The sequence below is a fragment of the Fundulus heteroclitus genome, unplaced genomic scaffold (assembly GCF_011125445.2).
Source record: "Fundulus heteroclitus isolate FHET01 unplaced genomic scaffold, MU-UCD_Fhet_4.1 scaffold_245, whole genome shotgun sequence".
Lineage (NCBI taxonomy): Eukaryota > Metazoa > Chordata > Actinopteri > Cyprinodontiformes > Fundulidae > Fundulus > Fundulus heteroclitus.
This window is the reverse complement of record NW_023396656.1, coordinates 129174-151649: the sequence shown is the minus strand read 5'-3', so window position 1 is coordinate 151649 and position 22476 is coordinate 129174. Positions and strand designations below refer to the sequence as shown.

At 42.8% G+C, this 22476-nt stretch overlaps 1 protein-coding gene and 2 long non-coding RNA genes across 3 annotated transcripts; 1 reads left to right on the top strand and 2 right to left on the bottom strand.

Moving 5' to 3' along the window:
* Positions 1-1873: 1873 nt before the first annotated feature.
* On the top strand, positions 1874-22267 carry LOC118559161. Its single transcript, XM_036129882.1, has 3 exons — positions 1874-2384; positions 19272-19276; positions 21749-22267. The coding sequence occupies exons 1-3, from the start codon at positions 1886-1888 to the stop codon at positions 22154-22156; spliced, it is 912 nt and encodes a 303-aa protein (XP_035985775.1). The 5' UTR covers positions 1874-1885; the 3' UTR covers positions 22157-22267.
* LOC118559165 lies at positions 7347-14485 on the bottom strand. Its single transcript, XR_004928707.1, has 4 exons — positions 14469-14485; positions 14345-14385; positions 7497-7721; positions 7347-7413 (listed from the first exon to the last, which is right to left on the bottom strand). It is a non-coding gene; the product is annotated as an uncharacterized LOC118559165 (long non-coding RNA).
* On the bottom strand, positions 14487-15213 carry LOC118559164. The gene is made up of 4 exons (XR_004928706.1): positions 15094-15213; positions 14853-15008; positions 14719-14764; positions 14487-14617 (listed from the first exon to the last, which is right to left on the bottom strand). It is a non-coding gene; the product is annotated as an uncharacterized LOC118559164 (long non-coding RNA).
* Positions 22268-22476: the final 209 nt, after the last annotated feature.

The following is a 22476-nucleotide window of genomic DNA, read 5'->3' as shown; positions in this document are numbered from 1 at the left end:
AAATGGTTCCTCTTAAACCACTGGAGTGGGGCGCGCTGGTGGCGCAGCAGGTCGATGGGTTTGAATCCGACCCGTGGTCCTTTGCCGCATGTCTCTCCCCCTCTTCCATCCCCCTTCCTGTCAGCCTACTTTCAGAAAAAGTGAGCCACTAGCCGCAAAAAATCCCAAAAAAATAAACACTGGAGTGTTACTTTAGCAGTCTGCTTTGGGTCATTGTCCTGCTGGACGGTGAACTCTTCATCTCAGTCTTAAATCACGACTGACACCGGTTCTGTTCCATGGTATCCCTGTATTGAACTGCTTGGCACATTCCATCAGGTCTACTCACCCATATTACGTCAAGGTACGTGGCCAAAAGTCTCTGCTCTGCAGGCCCAATTTCAGTAATCGTGACGGATTTGTTTGTGAGCGGGGCGTTAGCACAATTTACAGAAAATGAAACTTAAAATAGACCTGAAATCGAGTTGGACAGGATAAGCTGCAGGTTTGTTTGTTTTTATTCATTTATTTATAGTCAGAAACATTCAAACTTATCCAACTGGTAATAAGACATCTGGAAAGTCAGGCCTCCTCTTACCTGTGAAATAACCGACTGACAGAAGTGGAAGTTACAGCTGGGCGGACCACACCTATAAAGTATGTAAGAGGAGAAACTAAAGTGAAACAAGAAGCATCCATATTTGGAGTTTCCGCCTGACGGTTTTTATAAGAAGCCAGACGACATCCCACCTGCACTCTGAGACGGACGCAGACAGAGGTAAGTCAGGATGACACAAACTTTAAAATGTCTCTAAGAAGCTTTGTTTTTGTCAGAATTTAGGCAAAGTCAGATTCAAATTAGAGACAAGATGTTCTTTAAAGAGTGATACAGTTTGTTCAACAATTATGAATGTTGACCAAACTGTTTCCTGAAAGATGAAACATTTCTACTTGTGACATTCCAGTATTCGATGGAGATCCCCTCCGGTACAAAAACTTCAATAGAGCCTTTTTAGCATGGAGTGGAATCCAGAGCTAATGAAAACTAACTCTATGTATTTTCTGGAATAGTTTACAATGAATCAGCCCAGAAAATTGGTGAGGAGCTTTCAGCATATGACTCCTGACAGATGACAGTACATGTAGCAGTTTCTTCTTCTGATTTTATACAGCCTGAATTAGCAGTGTCAGCTCGAATACACAAAGGCAATTATTAACAAAGTTAGTCATTTTAATCAACATCATGTGATTATCAGGCAATAATATCCTAAAGTTATCTGTCTATGTCAATCACTGAGTAATAAACACTTGCCTGCTGAGGTTCAACCAGAGATGAGGGAGTGGATTCTGGCACAGATAGACAGAATAAACATAAACTCTGCAAATTACAAGAATTTATTTTAAAAAATTCAAACTTCCTGGTAAATAACGTCAGAGTGCAAACTGTTTAGCAAAGCTAAACTAAGTGAAATGAGAAAAACAAATACAACTAATAAGCTACAAAGAAAAAGACAATAAAAGCTGAAACCAATAAAACGATGCTGTGATGTCACAGTTCAGACTCATTATTATAAACCATGGCTTGTTTTAAGATATTGGAATGAGGTTTAATTAGCTCTAAACTAACAAAATGCTGATAAATATATACAACTTATGCCTGCAGTCGACAGGGTTGAACTATTTAGTGGTATTTAATTGTAACTATAACTTTTTTACAATTTACATCCAGTTTACAGTTTACAGGAGAAACATTATCATAATATAGGACAATAATTAAAACAGTCTCTGAGTTTGAGAAAACTAAACATATGAAAATTACTTTGGCATTTCCCTTTGACATTAAAATACATGAGACTAAATTTAAATTCTGAACCTCCTTTCCTTTTCTAGCAATTCTGACACCAACATGAGCGGCAACATAAGGTTCAGGTTAGATTTGTCTGGAGAGGACTTCTCTCCTACTGGGAGCATAAGCTTGAATAGGGTCCTCCAGCGGATTACCCTGCTGCTGAATGACCACCAGACCTACACCATGTATCACGGCACCACCCGGGCGTCTGCTCAGCGGATCCTTAAGGCAGGTTTCCGTCAATCTAAAGATGGGATGCTTGGTCCTGGGGTCTACCTCAGCACAGACCTGGAGAAAGCCAGTCGCTACCCTATTAATTGTCCTGAAGAGGACAAGGTGGTCATCGAGGTACAGGTGAACGTGGGGAAGGTGATAGTGATCAATTACCAGAATCACCCTCTGCAGAAGACCTGGCATGATCATGGATTCGACACCGCCTGGGTGCCGCCCAACTGTGGAATGGTGAAGAGCGGCCTGGAGGAGAATTGCGTCTGGGAACCCAGTAGAATCAGGGTTATTCAGCTGATCGAACCCACAAAAGTCCCAGTCCTGTCTGGTTGTTCACGTGATAACATGTAAAAGCAAGCAATAAGTGCTTCATTTTGTACAATCAAATATATTTCTATATATTCGGATGGATACCATTTTGCAATGTTTGTCATTTTGACCTGAAAAATAAAATATGTTAGATTAAAATATATCGGTTTCTGGCATTACTGAAAATAATTAAATTTAATTTTATATATGTAACACCAATTCATAATACACGTCATCTCTAGGTTCTTTAAAGAAGCAGTGGTGGGTATGGTCGCGATAATACGAAACTGTGTGTAGATTATTTTTTTAAGTGTCCTGTCTGGTGGTGAAGCATTAAGAATTGCTGCCCAACAGATTTATTTTCTGTATAGAAGTGAATATGTAAGTACTTGGATCCAAACACCTCTTGGTGTTTGTGAGAGTGTGCTTGTGTATGTAAGGTTTCTCCATAACAAAAATGCTCAATAGTGGTTGTGAGGAGCAGAGGGCCCGCCCTATAGAGTGCAGAGGCAGACACCCAAAATGACCCCCAGCGCAATGGAGCCCAAGTGGGACCAACAATGGGAAAGACCCCCCCCCCAAAACACACACACACCACCACCACCACCACCCCCCACAGCCAAGCTATGCCAGAGTGGATTCAGCCATGGGCCCAGGGGCAGCTCACCTCCAGCGGGGCCAACAGAACCATGGGCCTGGGAAGTGAACCCCATCATTAGGATGGGGGGTACCACCCCAAACTTGACATACACAGTCCATCATCAGAATACAATACTGTTACACATTATGAGATACCAGTACTTGTGGCTGTGAAAGACAGTTACCTAGGAAACCAACCAAGACCGTGTGGCATGCATAAACAAATGGACAGTTATCTTCCCTGAAGCTCTAAGTCTAACGGTGACGTGGATCCTGGAAGAAAACGTGGGGTAATTGACCAATCCTGAGCAGGCTTTGTTCATCCATATAAGCTGCCATGGCTCAAGGATTCGTAAATCTCCCCGTTTTGCATTGTTTTGGAATGAGAGTCCAGAACCTAAGCTGTAGGTAGAAACACCACATCTTACAGGAAAAGAACCAGGGTGAAACGCAACAAGATACAGTCAAATCTTAACAAAATGCAAATCTTAACAAAAGGATAAAAGCGACGGTTCGGAAACAGAGGCGTGTTAGAGTGGTTTATGGTTAAAAGGTCCGTCAACTGTCTTAAGGTGTTGAAAAAGTGCCACTGATGTCAAGTTCTATGGTTTAAATGGCTCCAATAAGCCACTTATCAACACTACACTACGGATGAAGAAGATAAACAATGTTTATATTAGACAAAGTGATTTTGCAAAGCTTTGGCAAAGATATTGGCAGATCTCATTCTGCTTTTAGAGACAACAACTGGAGGATGGAAGTTCATAGACATTGCACTTCCTGGAAGGATGGTGTGCAGCTGACCAGAATGCACACATGGGGGCCGTGAAAAGAACACTGAACATGGACAACAAATGGCCGGGGCTAAGATGGAGGCTTTGGAGAACCTTCAACTGACCCCCCAGGAACAAAAACAAAGATGAGTTTGGCAAACACACCTTCAGCATTCAATTCAGATTTTCTTGTAGACAATTAAAAACAAAATACACATTGACAAAACACTTTGATGAAGGTGTAAAGGTAAAACCTTTGAAAGATGCAACTTTAAGTAGATAATATGAATAAATAAACACTGCGAAGGACTAGCGACCTGTCCAGGGTGTACCCCGCCTCTCCCCATTGACAGTTGGGGATAGGAACCAGCAACCCTCGTGACGCCAGCAGGGATAAGCATGTTGGATAATGGATGGATGGAAATGAATTAAAAAAAATAAGGAAAAAAAAAAAATTTATGTGAGAAAGTTAAAGTGGATGTTACATCAACAGCTAATAATTAAAGATGAATGAGTGAATGAATAGATGAAGTGAATATTTCAATATAAGCGCAACAAACTCTGAAACTTTACACTAGCTGCTGATACACAGAGGACATCGCAGAAACTGTATTTACTAGGTAAAATTGAAATAAGTAGAGGCACAAATAAGAATCAACTAGATAGGATGCAGCTTGAATCTGACACACTGGGAGACATCAATAAAGCAACACAAACGTTACAAACTGCGAAGTTAGCATAAAGACGCATTATATTAACTAACGATGGTAAATTGGTGGTTAAAAGCAACAACGGAAAAATAATACAAATACAGGAGGTAGAGCTTAATGAGGTTTAATATCCCTCCTCTTAAAAGGAAATAAGATACTTCTCCATTTTTACCAGTTGTTAAAACATTTTAAGACAAAATAAACACATTATGGAGCCTACCAGCTGGCCAGCTTTGCCCAGGGGGCTTATTAAACAAGGCGTATTTAAAGATTTTCCTCTTACCTACACTAATGAAAAGAAATACGGCCATTTAAATCATTTTGGATCTGGTTGGGATAGCCGAGCGACTACTGATAGTAAAAGAATAACAGCTTGAAGAAGAAATTGAGGAATAAAGGTTGAATGTGAGGGACATCAACATGAGAATCAAAAGAACATTCTTGTCATGGTTTTGAGGTGTTTGGCCCACATGCAGACAGTCGGATACAGAAACAGTTTTAAGATGTTTATTAAAGGCTCAACCAGGACTTTGCTCACAACAACCGGCAACTTATGCCGGTGGAAGAAAGTTGCCTCCTGACAGTTCACACGAAAAGTCACCCTACAGATTCTGGCCCACGGCCTATTCTCATTGCCCCGACAGACCCACAGACTGACGTCACTGACTAAGGCGTTTCAGTCCTCCAGAGAATATCCAGGTAGATCAGAGTGGTCATCTTCAGCAGCAATTAATGTTAACTTTCAAAGTAGATATTATCTATCATGTTCTTGGAGCCCACACAGAAAATATAATTAAGACCTTGAAAGAACCCAGTACATACATCCTATTAAAAGGTGTTATTTCAGATAAGGTAACATTAGCTAATGATTTATTTATCCCACGACAGGGAAATTTATAGGATTAAAGCAACAGGCAGGTGCACACAACACAGAAAATTACATAAGGATTAAAAGATATAAGAGGTGGATTAGGAAAAAAAAAAAACACTATGAACATTAGTATTTAATTTTAATAAAATAATCACAAAACCTGAAAGGTCAACAGTTTCATGATACATCAAGCTTAGGGACTGGCTAATATACAGCAGGTAAAAAAAGGCCATATTTTGGCTGCAGTGTTTGCTGTTCTCTTAAGAAAAGATCAACTAGTGCACTAAATTCAATAGATGGGTTGAAAATATCCAGTATAAAATACAGAGATTTCCAGGGCATGAAGTATACAGTTAAGTTGACTTTTTTTGGTGTGTGTGGTGGCGGCAGGTGTAGGGCCCACAAAGACTGCGTTGTCCCGGGCCCTAGCAAAGCTGTCAGCTGGCCTGTTACCCAGCAAGGTCCAGAAGCGTCTTTTTCCAGAGAATGCTGAGGAACTCCCCCCCGCCCCCAACTCTGCTGAAAACCTTTTACCACAGCACAGTAGAGAGCGTCCTGAGCCGTGGATGTACTGGGTGGTACGCCAGCTGCACTGCATCCAAGAACAACTGCAGTGGTCATCAAGACTGCTTAGTGGATCCGTGGCTCCCCGGGCGATCTGCTTGAACCATCTCCATTGAAAGGCCACAAAGATCTGGGATGACCTTACCCAGCCAGGAGCCTCCGTTCAGCAGCCATTCATCTGCCAGACTCGGAGTCATGCGAGCTCACACCAACACAACATAGCTTTTCACCTATGGCTGGGAAAATTGCTAATACCTACTGCTATCGCATCCAGTCCAATAAATAACGAAACAATGGCACAATTATTTTTTGTAACTTGCATTAAAACAGACTAACAACATGCATCAACTATATCTGGTTGACATTAATACAAACAAAAAGAGATTCTGCAAAATAAAATGTTGTATCCTGTACAATGATAATAAGGTTTGTTCTTCAGCTTCTGTTGGAGTATTGTATTAAAGGTTCAATTGTAACCAATAAAACCACACATTCCAATATTTTATTTTGATCTAAATGTGTAGTGTTTGCAGGAGAGCAGTTATGAACACGTTTGTCAATCTGTTAGTGTAGAAAACAGCAGATGTTGGAACATGAGGGTTCTGACAGGTTCTAGAAAAGTGGCTGATGTCTGTCGGCATGTACCAATTAAAGAATGTCAGAGTTTGAAGTATTTACCAAAGCTGTCAGCTGAACTGCCTTGGCTTTAAGGACACATTCACAAGCTCACCAAGACAACAATCTGACCTTTTTTAAAAAAAGCTATTGTTAAGATGCTTCACCTGGAGAATTAGCCTCCAACGTAAGCAGGTTCTAACAACTCATCAACTCAGGACCTTCTGTCCTCCCCTATGGTCTCAATTTCTTTTTCTCAAGCTGCAAATTGCTGGAGAGAAATCAGTGGTCAAAGATTGTCAATTCTTACACAGAATTGATTTGTTCTCCTCTCTCCATTCTTCTGGAGAGCAACCATTAACATTGTGTTCACAAAACTATCTACATCATTAATGACCTTCAGCATCGCTCCCATAGTCTTGTTTGTTAGCCCAACCCTCTAGAGAAAGATGTAGGAGTTTTTGTTCCAGATCCAGCAGGTTGCTGCATCTTCCCCATCAGCTTGATTAATGGACTACATCTTCCTCTCCTCACCTGGTCTGAGCGTCACAGACTATTCTTGGATGTCCTCTACACAAGTTTAGAATTTGTTTCTATGTTTTGTTATTCTGTAATTACAAAAATGCAACAGAATTTGAAGGGTTTCTTTTTCTGTATATGGCCTGCTATTTGGCCATCTTGACTTTAACTTTGTTTAATTATTTCAGAAAGGCCATCCATCCAGCCATCTTCTCGGCCCACTTATGTCATGTTTCTGACAAAATGAAAATCTCCTGCAGGTAATAATTACGGAAACCAAAGGAAAGTTTGAAAGGTTTATTGGTAAATCTGCACAGCGAGATGATTCTTGTTTTAGACCAATAATCCAGGACAGCACTAGGGGAGAGATTAGTGTGTTACTGTCTGAAACTGAAATGGGTCTAGAGTTTGTTGTAAAAGAAATGGAGTTGGTTTCTTACTGGTGCAGAAGTGGTGAACTTATCAGTAGAGGCTGAGGTTGGCAGCAGATTGGTGATTGGTTGAATTAGTTATTGTCTCCTTCTGTCCTTCTCTTCAAGGTGGGAGGTTTGGACAATGGAGAGTGCACCAGGAGGTGAGTGACCAATGAGTTACACATGAGCCCTTGTGCCAGGAGGGTGGCCAGAGGAGTGGTCTGGAGTCTTAGGGAGAGTTCTTCAAACAGACTAAGAGAACAAGAAACAATTTGTTGGAGTCCAATAACTGTTATATGACAAAGGGAGCATATTTTTGGTAAGGAGAGGGTGCAAAAATATGGAGGACCAAGTCTTCCATATCTAAAAATAAATACAGAAATAAATAAATGCTCAATAAATAAATAAGTATACAATTAATTGCCACCAAATTAATAAATGTAGGTAGAAATTAAATTATACAGTGAGACATAAATGTATATATTGTGGCGGACCACTAGGGGGCTCCACTCTCACTCAGTGGAGAAGTTTTAGCGATGAGAAATATGTTTGTTCGTTGGTGTATATATATGGTTTTCTGTACAGTTGCTCTCAGTTGGAGTCGAGTAAAGAGCTGTTCAAACCTACATCCTTTGTGTCGTCATTTTCACTCCTCCACATTGGTGACCCCTGTGAGCCAACATGTCCACATCTGATGGCCTGCCCAGCTCCTCACAGCCGATCGCTGTCTCTGGTGGACCTACACCGGCTTCTTTTGCTGTGGCCGTTAAGATTCCGGATTTCTGGCTACATGATCCGCAATCATGGTTCTTCCACGTCGAAGCACAGTTTGCTCTTCGTGGGATCACATCGGACGACATAAAGTACCACTATGTGGTTTCGGCGCTGGATCCACCATCCACCAGGCGCGCAATGAGCCTGCTTCGCAACCCTCCCGCGGACGGAAAGTACAGCGAGCTCAAACACCTGCTTCTCCGCCGTTACTCCCTGTCCGACGCAGAACGCGCCGAAAAGCTGCTTTCTCTCTCGGGGTTAGGAGATGGCTCAGCTTTGGAGCTCATGGAAAGCATGCTGTCCTTGCTGGGTGACGACGAAGGCGGATTTCTTTTCATCCACCTGTTCCTGCGACAACTCCCGGCTCCGGTGCGGATCGCTCTGGCTAACTCGTCCCTGCTGCGGGAGAAGGATTACCGCTCGCTGGCTGAGGAAGCTGATCGCATCCTCCTGGCTTCCAGGACCTTCACGGTCCAGTCGCTGGCCAAGGAACCTACAGCTTCGTCTTCTGAGCCTTTGCAGTCTTCAGCGGTCGATCAGCCATCGGTGATGGCAGCGATCGCCACCAGGAAACGCCAGAAGCCGGCTCTTTGTTTCTACCATCAGCGCTTCGGCGTCAGGGCGCGGCGCTGCCTCCCGCCCTGCAGCTTCAAGCCGCCGGGAAACGACCAAGCCGACGCATGCTAGCAGCCGCGGCCGTCGGCGATAAGGAGAGGCTGCTCTTTATTGAGGATTCGCGATCGGGGAGACATTTTCTGGTGGATTCAGGTTCGCAGAAGAGCCTCGTTCCCCCGGCGGGCTCCGACAGGCTTGCTGAGGGCTGCGGTCCCCAGCTGACCGCCGCTAACGGTTCTCCCATCAGAACATTCGGAGAAAGGTTGGTGACTGTCTGTTTCAATGGACGTGACTTCCAGTGGAACTTTGTAGTAGCTGCGAGCTCTGTCCCCATCATAGGGGCTGATTTCCTCTGTGCTCACGGCCTGCTTGTGGACGTTGCAAACCGGCGTTTAATTGATGCTGTGTCTTTTTCTTCACTGCCTTGTATAACGCGAGGAGCTGGGCCGTTAGTACACACTAATTTTTTAGCTTCAGGGGACGCGTTCCAGCGTTTATTGTCAGATTTTCCCTCTCTGACTCTCCCCAATTTTTCAAACACAGACACAAAGCACGGGATAGAGCATTATATCCCCACAACTGGCGCTCCAGTGTTTGCGCGCGCGCGCCGCCTTGACGCGGCAAAGCTGGCAGTTGCGCGGGAGGAGTTTGCCAACATGGAGCGTTTAGGGATAGTGAGGCGCTCCAACAGCCCCTGGGCGTCACCGTTGCACATGGTGCCCAAGTCGGACGGCCAGTGGCGACCTTGTGGGGATTTCCGTCGTCTAAATAACGTGACAGAGAATGACCGTTATCCTATCCCCCACATCCAGGATTTCTCTGCCCATCTCTCTGGGGCATCCATTTTTTCTAAAGTGGATTTGGTGCGGGGTTATCACCAGGTTCCTGTGAGAGCTGAGGACATCCCTAAAACCGCGGTGATCACTCCGTTTGGCCTGTTTGAGTTTTTACGCATGCCATTCGGCCTTAAAGGTGCAGCTCAAACATTTCAGCGGTTGATGGATTCCGTTCTGCATGGGTTGTCCTTCGTTTTTGTATATTTGGACGACATCCTTGTGGCCAGCAGCTCGGCCGAACAGCACATGTCCCACCTACGTCAGGTTTTTCAACGTTTGGCAGCACATGGCCTGATTGTCAACCCCGCAAAATGCCAATTTGGGTTGCCGGTCATTGATTTTTTGGGCCACCGCATTTCTGCCAGTGGTGCGGTCCCATTGCCACAGAAAGTTCAGGCGGTGGCCGATTTCCCCCGCCCCCAGACGGTTAAAGCCCTGCAGGAGTTCTTGGGGATGGTTAATTTTTACAACCGCTTTATCCCCAATGCAGCACAACTTCTGCAGCCGCTTTACGGTGCGCTCAAACAACGAAAAGCCACCGACAGCATCGACTGGGTCCCTGAACGCCTCCAGGCGTTTGGTGGCGCTAAGTCTGCTTTGGCCGATGCTGCTCTTCTGGCCCACCCTTCCCAGTCAGCACAGATCGCTCTGACAACTGATGCATCTGACGTGGCTGTGGGGGCGGTTTTGGAGCAGCGTGTCTCTGGTGTTTGGCAGCCACTTGCCTTTTTCAGCCGCACTTTGCGGGACAATGAACGGAAATACAGCGTTTTTGATAGAGAGTTGCTTGCTCTCTACCTGGCTACACGCCATTTTAGATATTTTCTGGAGGGCCGCTCATTTACTGCCTTTGTGGACCACAAGCCCCTCATCTTTGCCATGTCCAAAACATCCGACCCCTGGTCCGCACGACAGCAACGCCACCTTGCCGCCATTTCCGAATTCACGACTGACATTCAGCATGTTGCTGGCAAGTCCAACTTAGTGGCTGACTGTCTGTCTCGTGCGCTGATTTCCCCAGTTTATGTCGGGATCGATTTTTCTGCTATGGCTGCAGACCAGCGCAGTGATGCAGACATCCTTGCGCTACAGACTGGGTCCACGGGCCTCCAGCTGGAGGAAAGACAGATGCAGGAAGGTGGTCCTCCTCTGATCTGTGATGTTTCTACTGGCTGTCCCCGCCCTCTGGTTCCTGTTTCGTGGCGCCGCCGGGTTTTTGACACGTTACACTCCCTCTCGCATCCCGGCATTAGGGCCTCTGTCAAACTGGTCAGTTCTAAATTCGTTTGGACTGGACTTCGCAAAACGGTTAGAGAATGGGCCGCAGCCTGTGTCCAGTGCCAGCGTGCTAAGGTCCAGAGGCACACTAAAGCACCTTTGGAACCGTTTCCCATCCCTGACAAGCGGTTTGATCATGTGCATGTAGACCTTGTGGGTCCCCTTCCTCCATCACAGGGTTTCACACATCTCCTGACCATGATCGATCGTACAACCCGGTGGCCAGAAGTGGTTCCGCTGTCATCTACAACGTCAGCAGCGGTGGCCCGGGCTTTTCTGTCCACCTGGGTTGCACGTTTTGGCCCCCCCCTCTGACATTACCTCTGACAGAGGCCCACAGTTCGTTTCAGAGCTTTGGTCCGTCATGGCAGAGGGTCTGGGGGTCAAGATCCACCGCACCACTGCGTACAATCCGCAGGCTAATGGGTTGTGTGAGCGGTTCCACAGGTCTTTGAAAGCTGCGCTCCGTGCTTCTTTAACTGATGGAAACTGGGTTGACCGCCTTCCATGGGTCATGCTTGGTTTGCGTTCAGCCGTTAAAGAGGACCTTGGTGCTTCCACAGCTGAACTGGTTTTCGGTCAGCCCCTGCGTGTACCTGGGGCGTTTTTACCTGATTCCCCTGCGCCACAGTTCGGTCCACTTGGGCAACGTTTTTTCCCTCAGGGAGACTCCTTTCAGGTTCCCACCCCTGTTCACCATTGTTTGCCCCAGTCCTTTGTTCCTGAGAACTTAGAGACCTCTAAATTTGTTTTCGTTCGACACGATGCGCACAGAACACCCCTACGACCTTTGTATGATGGCCCTTTCAGAGTCCTTGAACCAGGGCCTAAACATTTTCTTTTGGATTTGGGAGGGCGTAAGGAAACTATCTGTGTTGACAGGCTCAAACCCGCTCATGTCTTGGCGGATGATCAGGTGGTAACGGCCCAAGCTCCTCGCAGGGGAAGACCCCCCTCCACTGTTTTAATGTACCGTTGTTCTTCCTCCAGAGGTCCTCATTTATCGGAGCTCAACCCCCCTGCAGCCCCTCCATGTCGCCCTCGTCCTCAGGCACGGATGTCCCAGGATCATCCTACAGGGTCCAAGTTCAGCCGTTTTGGACGTTTGTTGAAACGCACGAATCTGGATTAGTTTATTTTACCCTACTGAGTGTTCGGGGGGGGCATATGTGGCGGACCACTAGGGGGCTCCACTCTCACTCAGTGGAGAAGTTTTAGCGATGAGAAATATGTTTGTTCGTTGGTGTATATATATGGTTTTCTGTACAGTTGCTCTCAGTTGGAGTCGAGTAAAGAGCTGTTCAAACCTACATCCTTTGTGTCGTCATTTTCACTCCTCCACAATATCTCTTTTAATTAGCTTATTTATTTATTGTGCGTTATAATCTTCAACTTTATTTATTAATTACTTATATTTTTTAAGTATTTATTTATGTGCATGTTATAATATTTTTGTCTGTTTTATTCTTCCTTTGTATTTTTTTACCCTATATATTTCTGTGATGCTATTTATTTCTGCCTGTCCTTTTTACATTTCTGCCTGTCCTTTTTACATTTCTGTATGCATTTCTGCCTCATTATGCAAATGAGGAGGGGCTGTGTCTTAAGGGCTCAACTTCTTCCCATTGGTTGGTTAGCATTTTACTGCATCGGTCAAATCTACATGGCTTTTCCCCGCACTAAAGCATTGTTAAGTAATGTCACACTCAGCAGTCAGACGTTCAGTGTCCGACCTCTTAAGGAAAGCTGCTACATCCTGGCAATAAAAAGCACTACAGATTATCATTATTCTATCCATGTTGGTCTAATTTGTGAAGGAGGCGGAGTTTCATCAAGCCGAGCCAACATTTCCCCTCAGCTGCAACACGTGGGGTTCATGCTGCGTCTTTAAGCATGATCCAGCACCGCAGTGAAGTTGGTTTGAATTTGGATATTGGACATTCAAGCTCCACGGAGTCAACGGGATCTAGCTCATGGTTAATCCGGTTGAGGGACTCCGATTTCGGCCAGCGTCTCTCAGCTGCTCCCTCCTCCCACACGCGTGGTGCAGTTAGAGACCGTCAAAAAACTTTTGAACCAAGCTCTCTTGAGAAATAAAAATCAATAAATGTATTATCTTGTGACCAGCTAAGATAAACTAATATAAATTGATGTCAATAGATAAAATCTGTAAGGCACATTTGTTTTTATTCATTTTTAAGCTATTTTCAATTTTCAAGACAAAAATTGGGACTTTTCCTTACAGATGTTTTTTAGTGGCTTGATTTTATATTAGTTTTGTCATAGGTGGTCACAAGATACGGAATTTATTGACTTTTGTTTCTCAAGAGTGCTTGGTTCAAATGTTTTTTGACGGTCCCTAAATGCACCACCGCGTGTGGGAGGAGGGAGCAGCTGAGAGACGCTGGCCGAAATCGGAGTCCCTCAACCGGATCAACCATGAGCTTGATCCCGTTGACTCCGTGGAGTCAACGGGACTTTTATAATCAACTACAGTATTTTCTTATCAAGCGAGCTCTGCATAGGGTCCAATGTAATTCACCCAGCGCGATGGGAGACTCGTTTTGAGGAAACTATGGTTGTAGCTCACTGTCTGCCTTGCTGTTGTTGCAGAGAGGTGTCTGTTTTGTAGAATAAATCATCCGCCGATTAGTTATTGATCTGGAAAAGCCGAATCTGAAACCATAAAAAAAACATTCAGATCCCAAATGTACAGCGTTCTAATTCTTCCAGTCTATTAGCAGCTTCCCTTAAGAGGTTGGACACTGAACGTCTGCCTGCTGAGTTTGAAATTACTAAACAATTCTTTAGTGCGGGGGAAAGCCATGTAGATTGACCGATGCAGTAAAATGCTAACCAACCAATGGGAAGAAGTTGAGCCCTTAAGACACAGCCCCTCCTCATTTGCATAATGAGGCAGAAATGCATACAGAAATGTAAAAAGGACAGGCAGAAATGTAAAAAGGACAGGCAGAAATAAATAGCATCACAGAAATATATAGGGTAAAAAAATACAAAGGAAGAATAAAACAGACAAAAATATTATTACATGCACATAAATAAATACTTAAGAAATATAAGTAATTAATAAATAAAGTTGAAGATTATAACGCACAATAAATAAATAAGGTAATTATTACAAAGGCAAATAAATAAATAAGCTAATTAAAAGAGATATATACATTTATGTCTCACTGTATAATTTAATTTCTACCTACATTTATTAATTTGGTGGCAATTAATTGTATTCTTATTTATTTGAGCATTTATTTCTGTATTTATTTTTAGATATGGAAGACTTGGTCCTCCATACAAAAATAGGTGTAAAAACCCCAGGAATCTTAGACACAAAGAGGAAGAGAGCCTGATTACCTCGTGTGAGAACATCAATCTCTGCCTATGGAAACTTGGTCCTATTTCACGGGAGAGGAAAGTAAGTTTCTACCTTAAACTTAAATTGGTGGAGAATGTGTTGTAAAACTTTGTGACTGTCTACCTTTGCCCCTCTTGAAGTTTTTGGTTGGTGAAACCAACTTTGGAAGATGTCCAGGCAGGAGGGCAGTCATAGAAGTGGTGTGGAGGTTCTTAAGGAGATTTCTCAGAACTGACGCAGAGAATGGACAACAGTACTATAGAGTCCAATACCTGAGCATTAAGGAAAAGAGATTTTTATTAATGAGATAGAGCAAGAGGAAATGTAACAACTCCAGGAATCTAGGTTACACAGAAGAACAGATTTTGATTACCACTTGTGAGTTGGACAATCTGAAGTCTTCTTTGGGAAACCCAGTCCTATTTAGGATGAGATATAGGTGGGTTAGTATCTGAAACAGAAATGGGTTGAGGACGTGGTGTAGAAGAAGGGGTGATGGTTTCTTACTGGTTAAGAGGGGAGGATATCTTTAGAGAACGAAGTTGGCAGGAGATTGGTGGAGGGAATGATTCTTATCAGTATCCTGGAGGAGAGGTAATGGGACTAGTAATGGGACTTGTGTAAGCAGGACAATATGGTGTCTTCTTCAGGAAACCTGCTCCTCTTTAAAGGTAAACATTGGAGGGTTACTATCTGAAACTGAAATGGGTTGAAAACAGGTTGTAGAAGGAGGGGGAAGGTGTCGTACTGGTGCAGAGGAAGTGAGGATATCCACTGAGGCTAAGGATGGTCAGGAGATTGGTGGAGTTAATGATTGTCTCCTTCGGTCCTTTTCCCAGTGGAAGTTATGGAACGGCAAAAAATTGGAGGGTGGACTGGCAGGTGAGAGAGTGATGAGTTATTGAGGAGCAATTGTGCCAGAAGAGCAAACAGAGGAGTGATTTAGAGGTTCTTAAGAAGAGTTCTGAAACATGACAGGGAATGAACAACAATACGTTGGAATCCGATGTCTGAGCATCGACAAAGAAAACAGATTTCTCTAAGGGAGAGACAGCAACACGAAATGTAAGAATTCAAGAAATCTATTATACACACACGTAGTGTCTGATTACCACTTGTGTGAGAACAATCTGAAGTCTCCCTCAGAAAACCCGGTTCCATTTATCCGACAGAGGAAGTTTAGACTATAGAGTTAAAGGTAATGTGAGGGCTGTCGCACGTCATTATCCAGCCCCACACTCCGAAAAGGTTAAGCCCATAGAATAAGAAGCTTCCAAATAACAAAAAGGGAACTATCCCTTTGATTGTATCCAATCAGATGATAACTACGAGCAAAAAAAGGACACATCCTCAGTAGTGAACCTCGGGGTCTCAGGGTGTTTCGGCCATTATCACTAGACACCCTACCCGAGGAAGGCCCATCTGGGATTGATCAGGTCCCAGTGTGTGTCATATTACATTCTTTTAACTTAAACAATGCACTTACCTTGTATTGTACACTTACCATGAACCTTTTAATCGCCTGATCCAGTATTTTAGAGTGCTTTTATCCAACTCAGCCCTAGTTTGCCATGTATCCTTTAAAGGGCTCAGGCCAACTACAGTTTCTAAGTGTTTTTCTTGGTTAAAGTCAAAGGCTATTGGTTTAAATACAAACAATTCCAGTGTCCCATACACCGCACAACTCCTGGAAAGCTGGGTAAACCATACTTTTCCTTGGACAAGGCCAGCGGGTAGTCTAATGGGATCATCCATTTAAGTACTGGTTTTACCTAACTGGACACAAATTAAAACACAATTGTGTGAATTGTATCTCAACGGAGAAGTCTTTAATGTTTGCCACAATATGTGGTTTTAGGGGTCTAATTTAAGAAATAGACAGCAAAATGACCTTATAAGACCGAAATACAGTCCCATTGCATCATGGGTAATTCAAAATGGCGGCGTGCTTGAAGAATTGTTAACCAGGTATGAAGAGGATCCCAGTCCAGGATACCTCTGGTTACAAGTCAAGACCAAACAGTCTTCCAACCCAGTCCTGGTATGCCATGTACCTTTTTAAAGGTATAAGGCCAACTCAGTAAGGGGCCAGGGGTGCTGGTCAGGAATTACAGTTAAAATAGGGGTCGGGAGACAGAGTCAAAGAGAGTCGGGAGACAGAGTCAAAGAGAGTCGGGAGACAGAGTCAAAGAGTCAGGGTCGGGAGACAGAGTCAAAGAGTCAGGGTCGGGAGACAGAGTCAAAGAGTCAGGGTCGGGAGACAGAGTCAAAGAGTCAGGGTCGGGAGACAGAGTCAAAGAGTCAGGGTCGGGAGACAGAGTCTAGGGAGAACCGCCTTGTCCGGGCTAGCATTCTCCCCCGCCTGTCCGGGCTGACAACTCTGCCCCCCTCCACTCCCTCACGGTAAGACCGGAGGGCGAAGGTAAGAAGAGTGAAACACCTAATGCAAGAACCTTTTGGGCATCACCCACTGGATTTTCAAAGGGCTGGCTAGTCCGGGGCACTGGCTAGGTTAGGTAGTGAGAACTCCCCACCTCATCCGTCAACAGAGGCGGTTTAGACTAGAGAGTTAAAGGTAATGCACGGGCCATCACATGTCATTATCCAGCCGCACACTCCGAAAAGGTTAAGCCCATAGACTAATTACAAAAAGGGAACCATCCGTTTGACTATCCAATCAGATAGTAACTACAAGCAAAAAAGGACACATCTTCAGTAGTGAACCTCGAGGTCTCAGGGTGTTTCGGCCATTATCACTAGACACCCTACTCGAGGAAGGCCCAGCTGGGATTGATCATGTCCCAGTGTGTGTCATATTACATTCTTTTAACTTCAACACTGCTCTTACCTTGTATTGGACACTTACCAAGTACCTTTTAATCACCTGATCCAGTATTTTTGGAGTGCTTTTATCCAACTCAGCCCTAGTTTGCCATGTATCCTTTAAAGGGCTCAGGCCAACTACAGTTTCTAAGTGTTTTTCTTGGTTAAAGTCAAAGGCTATTGGTTTAAATACAAACAATTCCAGTGTCCCATACACCGCACAACTCCTGGAAAGCTGGGTAAACCATACTTTTCCTTGGACAAGGCCAGCGGGTAGTCTAATGGGATCATCCATTTAAGTACTGGTTTTATCTAACTGGACACAAATTAAACACAATTGTGTGAATTGTATCTCAATGGAAAGGTCTTACTTAAATGTTTGCCACAATATGTGGTTTTAGGGGTCTAATTTAAGAAATAGACAGTAAAATGACCATATAAGACCGAAGTACAGTCCCATTGCATCATGGGTAATTCAAAATGGCGGCGTGCTTGAAGAATTGTTAACCAGGTATGAAGAGGATCCCAGTCCAGGATACCTCTGGTTACAAGTCAAGACCACACAGTCTTTCAACCCAGTCCTGGTATGCCATGTACCTTTTTAAAGGTATAAGGCCAACTCAATTTTGAACATTTTTATCCATCCCAGTCCTGGTTTGCCATGCACCCTTTTTAAACGTTTAAGGCCAACTCGGCCAACACTTTTTCTCTTTTTGGACGTTTCTGGGTTGTTTTGATGTGTTGTGGAAAACTTATACTGCACAGTTAAAAAAAATCAACATTCTCTACAGGAGGCACAGTTCTAGGCACTTTATTCAATTTAAAATCATATATGCCTCTACTTTATGGCATGATGGGCCTTTTTTGGCTCTTAAGGACTGGATAAATTGCCTTGATGGGCCACAATCGGCCCGCTGGCCTTAAGTTTAACACGTGTGCTTTAGCCTGTGCAGACTGACAGGCTGCGTGTTGAATACACACGGTGTAAGTCATTCTGGCTGGCCAGGCTAGTATTTAACCATCCATCTTCACCTCAACTCTAACCAGTTTTAAGAAGTTGGTCAAAATTGTAGGATATGCTTTTTAGTTTTTCTTAACCACACCAGCTCAAATGTTTACTTGTAATGTCAAAGGCCCAGTTTCAGTAATCGTGGCAGATTTGTTTTTTGTGAGCGGGGCGTTGGCATAATTCACAGAAAATGAAACTTAAAATACACCTAAAATCTGGTTGGACAGGATTAGCTGCAGGTTTGTTTGTCTTTTTATCACTTATTTATAACAGATTCCTCTGCTGCTGCACGTCAGAAACATTCAAACTCCTCCAACTGGTAATAAGAAATTTGAAAAGTCCATAAGGGCCTCCTCTTACCTGTGAAATTATCAACTGCCAGAAGTGAAAGTTACAGCTGGGCGGACCGCACCTACAACGTATGTAAGAGGAGAAACAAAAGTGAAACAATAAGCCTCCATATTTGGAGTTTCCTCCTGAAGGTATTTATAAGAAGCGGGACGACTTCCCGCCTGCACTCTGAGACGGACGCAGGCAGAGGTAAGTCAGGAGGACACAAACTTTAAAATGTCTCTAAAAGGCTGAATTCAATCAGGAAATATAATCAGTGGATGTTTAAAATTAACAGTGAATTTCCTGAAAGATCAAAAATCAGAAGGATGTTGGTGTTTAAATGATGTAATGAATGTTTGCCACAGAGACAAAAAAGTTGAAATCTGCTTAAATCTTTGATTTTGTTAGAATTTAAGAAAATTTGGATTTAACTTAGAGACAATATGTTCATTAAAAAGTGAAACAATTATTAATGTTGACCAAACTATTTCCTCAATAATGAAACATTTCTAGTCATGACGTTCCTGTATTCGGCGGAGATCCCCTCTGGTACAAAAACTTAAATAGAGCCTTTAAGCATGGAGTGGAATCCAAAGCTAATGAAACTGACTCTTTTTATTTTCTGGAACAGTTTACAATAGGTCAGCCCAGAACATTAGTGTGGGGCTGTCAAATGTTATCAACTGAACATTTTGGAAATTAATTCAGGATTGGTGCAGCCTGTTTAGAGACGGCTCTGGATTGGCCTACAGTGGAATCAGAGGATGTGAAGTCCCTACAAGCCTTTTCTCTTTTTTGAGAAAAAATATTTGCTGAAACATTTTCTGCAGGCTCTTTGACACAAAGACAAGAAGTTATTCACTTTAAATCAGCAAATTAAGCTCTAAAAAACTTTAGACCACATTAAATGTTTGATAAACTTGTATTTCATTTAATTACATTTCGAAAACCAGATAATAACGTTTCTGATCGGTATAAGGGACAAATATGAAAATATTTTTACATATTCTTGAGCTTACAGTTGGGCAGCTCCACTGGCATCAGGTGTGCAGGTACTGTATGTCCCTCCCCTCACCTGTCCACCTACCTGGCCTTGTTGACTGAAGGTGAGGAAAATAAAAATGCAGCAGGTCATATAAGGATCCTAACAACTGGAAGTGTTCCTGATTACATATATCCTGTCTTTACTTTAACACAGGCAGCCGCTTATCACAGCAGGCTGTTTCCAATAAAATTGTTCTTTAATCATTAATTGTGTTCAAAGCAGTAGAAGAATCGTTACATGTTAACACTTTTCAAATAGGTTGTACCTAATGTCTACTGCTTCAAACATGTAGTTAGATAAATAGTTGAAAGGTGAATTTTAACACTTTTTTCAGTGCATGTAGCAGTTTCTTCTTCTGATTTTATACAGCCTGAATTAGCAGTGTCAGCTCGAATACACAAAGGCAATTATTAACAAAGTTAGTCATTTTAATCAACATCATGTGATTATCAGGCAATAATATCCTAAAGTGATGCTAAAGTTATATGTCTCTGTCAGTCATTGTATAATGAACACCTGCCTGGTGAAGTTCAACAACAGGTGAAGGAGGGGATTCATGCACAGATAGAATAAGCACAAACTCTGCAAATTACAAGAATTTATTAACAAAATATTCCAACTTTCAGGTATATAACATCAGTCAGAAAACTGTTTAGCCAAGCTAATAACCTCAACTAAACTACTAAGTAAAATGAAAAAACAAAAACAACTAATAAGCTACAGAGAAAAAGAACAGACAATAAAAGCTTAAACCAATAAAACGATGCAGTGATGTCACAGTTCAGAGTAATTATTATGAACCATAGCTTGTTTTAAGAATTTAAATTAGCTCTAAACTAATTAGGAACAATTGTTTGTGTTCAAACAACCTGTTCACAATGCAATTAACAATTTGTCAAATTAGATCAACACCCTTTTGGACAATTTATCGTTACTGTTGTGTTGATTAGCTGACTTTTTAATGGAGTGACACAACCAAGAAACATTTATAAACTCTCACAAGATGGTTAAGCGGCAGACAGACGGCGTGATGATGTGTCTTTGTGTTAAGTGAGCATCCAGAGCCGACGTCTCACCAAACTTTCATTATGGCTGCAAAATGACAATAAAGATTCTTGATGTGACTAGCACTCATATGAGGTTGCTAATGACTGAATAGCAGAGGAGTGGTGTTTTGGTTAGAAAAGGAATAAATTCAGAGCAGAATGGAAGTCAAGCTCAGTGACTTAATGGGAAAAAATAACAAAGGAAACATAAAAAAGGTTTTGCTGAAGGAGATCAGACAGAAAGCTCAGGAACTGGACTGGGAATGAAAAAATGGTCATGATGACACACAAGAAGCATGGAGAATGGAGGCATGGAACATAGGAAACTAAAGGAAGAAAACCAGCAATGATCAATGACCAGCAAGCTTATATAAAGGGGGGAGAGCAGAGAAAAGAAAAGCAGGGGGAGTAATCATGTGCAAAATGAGGAACAGCTGAGATCAATGAATGCTGAGGGGGCTGAGGGAGGGAGAGTGATGAACAGAAACAGAGCAAAGACAAAAACTCAGAAAAGAAAAAAAACAGAGAACATGCAAAACGTGCAAAGAGCAAGAATGAACTAAGAACCCATTTACAAACATTTGCTCAAAAATGGTTAAAACTAGAGAACAGAAACAGCAGAGAAAAAACTGAGGGATAAAAGAAGTCCGAAATCTCAGACACCTGAACATCATGTCAAGGGGAGTTTGTGGATCCTAACAGACTCATCAGTGCACCAGCATAGAGTTGTGAAATTAATAATATTTTGTCAAATGTCATAACATATGCCCTAAATCAACACAATGCTGATACGTTATGACTGCAGAGGGCTTTGTTGAACTATTTAGTAGTATTTAGTTGTAACTTTTACTTGTTTTTTTACAGTATAAATATATATATATATATATATATATATATATATATATATATATATATATATATATATATATATATATATATATATATATTATAATTTAGGACAATAATTGAAATAGGACAATATATGAAAATGACTTTGGCATCCCCTTTGACAATAACATACATAAGGCTAAATTAAAATCTTCTCCTTTCTAGACATTCTGACACCAACATGAGCGGATTCAGGTTACAGTGGGCTGAAGAGGACTTCAGTCCTCCTCCTGGAGCGTTTCGACTGGATACCCCGCAGCCAGCTGATGACCGGACCTACATCATGTATCACGGCACCACCCAGGAATATGCTCAGAAGATCCATCAGAAAGGTTTCGAACGATCTAAAGCTGGGATGCTTGGTCCTGGGGTCTACCTCAGCAGAGACCTGCAGAAAGCCAGTCGCTACCCTATTAATTGTCCTGAAGAGGACAGGGTGGTCATCAAGGTAAAGGTCAACGTGGGGAAGGTGAAAGCCATCAATTGCCAGAATCACCCTATGCAGAAGACCTGGCATCAGAATGGATACGACACCGCCTGGGTGCCGCCCAACTGTGGGATGGTGAAGAGCGGCCTGGAGGAGAACTGCGTCTGGGAGCCCAGTAGAATCAAGATCATTCAGCTAATCGAACCCACAAAAGTCCCAGCCCAGCCTGATTACATGTAAAAGCAAGCAATAAGTGCTTCATTTTGTACAAGCAAATATATTTGGATAAAATCTATTTTGTAATCTTTGTCATTTTGACCTGAAAAATAAAAGATCTCATATTAAAATATATCAGTTTTTGGCATTACTAAAAATAATTAAATTCAATTTTATTCATATAGCGCCAATTCACATCACAACATCTCAAGGCTCTTTCCAAAGTCAGCTTCCCTCAGATCCTCCAGGTTGGTGAGAAAGTTTCCTCTCTAAGGAAACCCAGCAGGTTGCATCAAGTCTCTCCAAGCAGCATTAACTCCTCCTGAAAGAGCGTAGAGCCACAC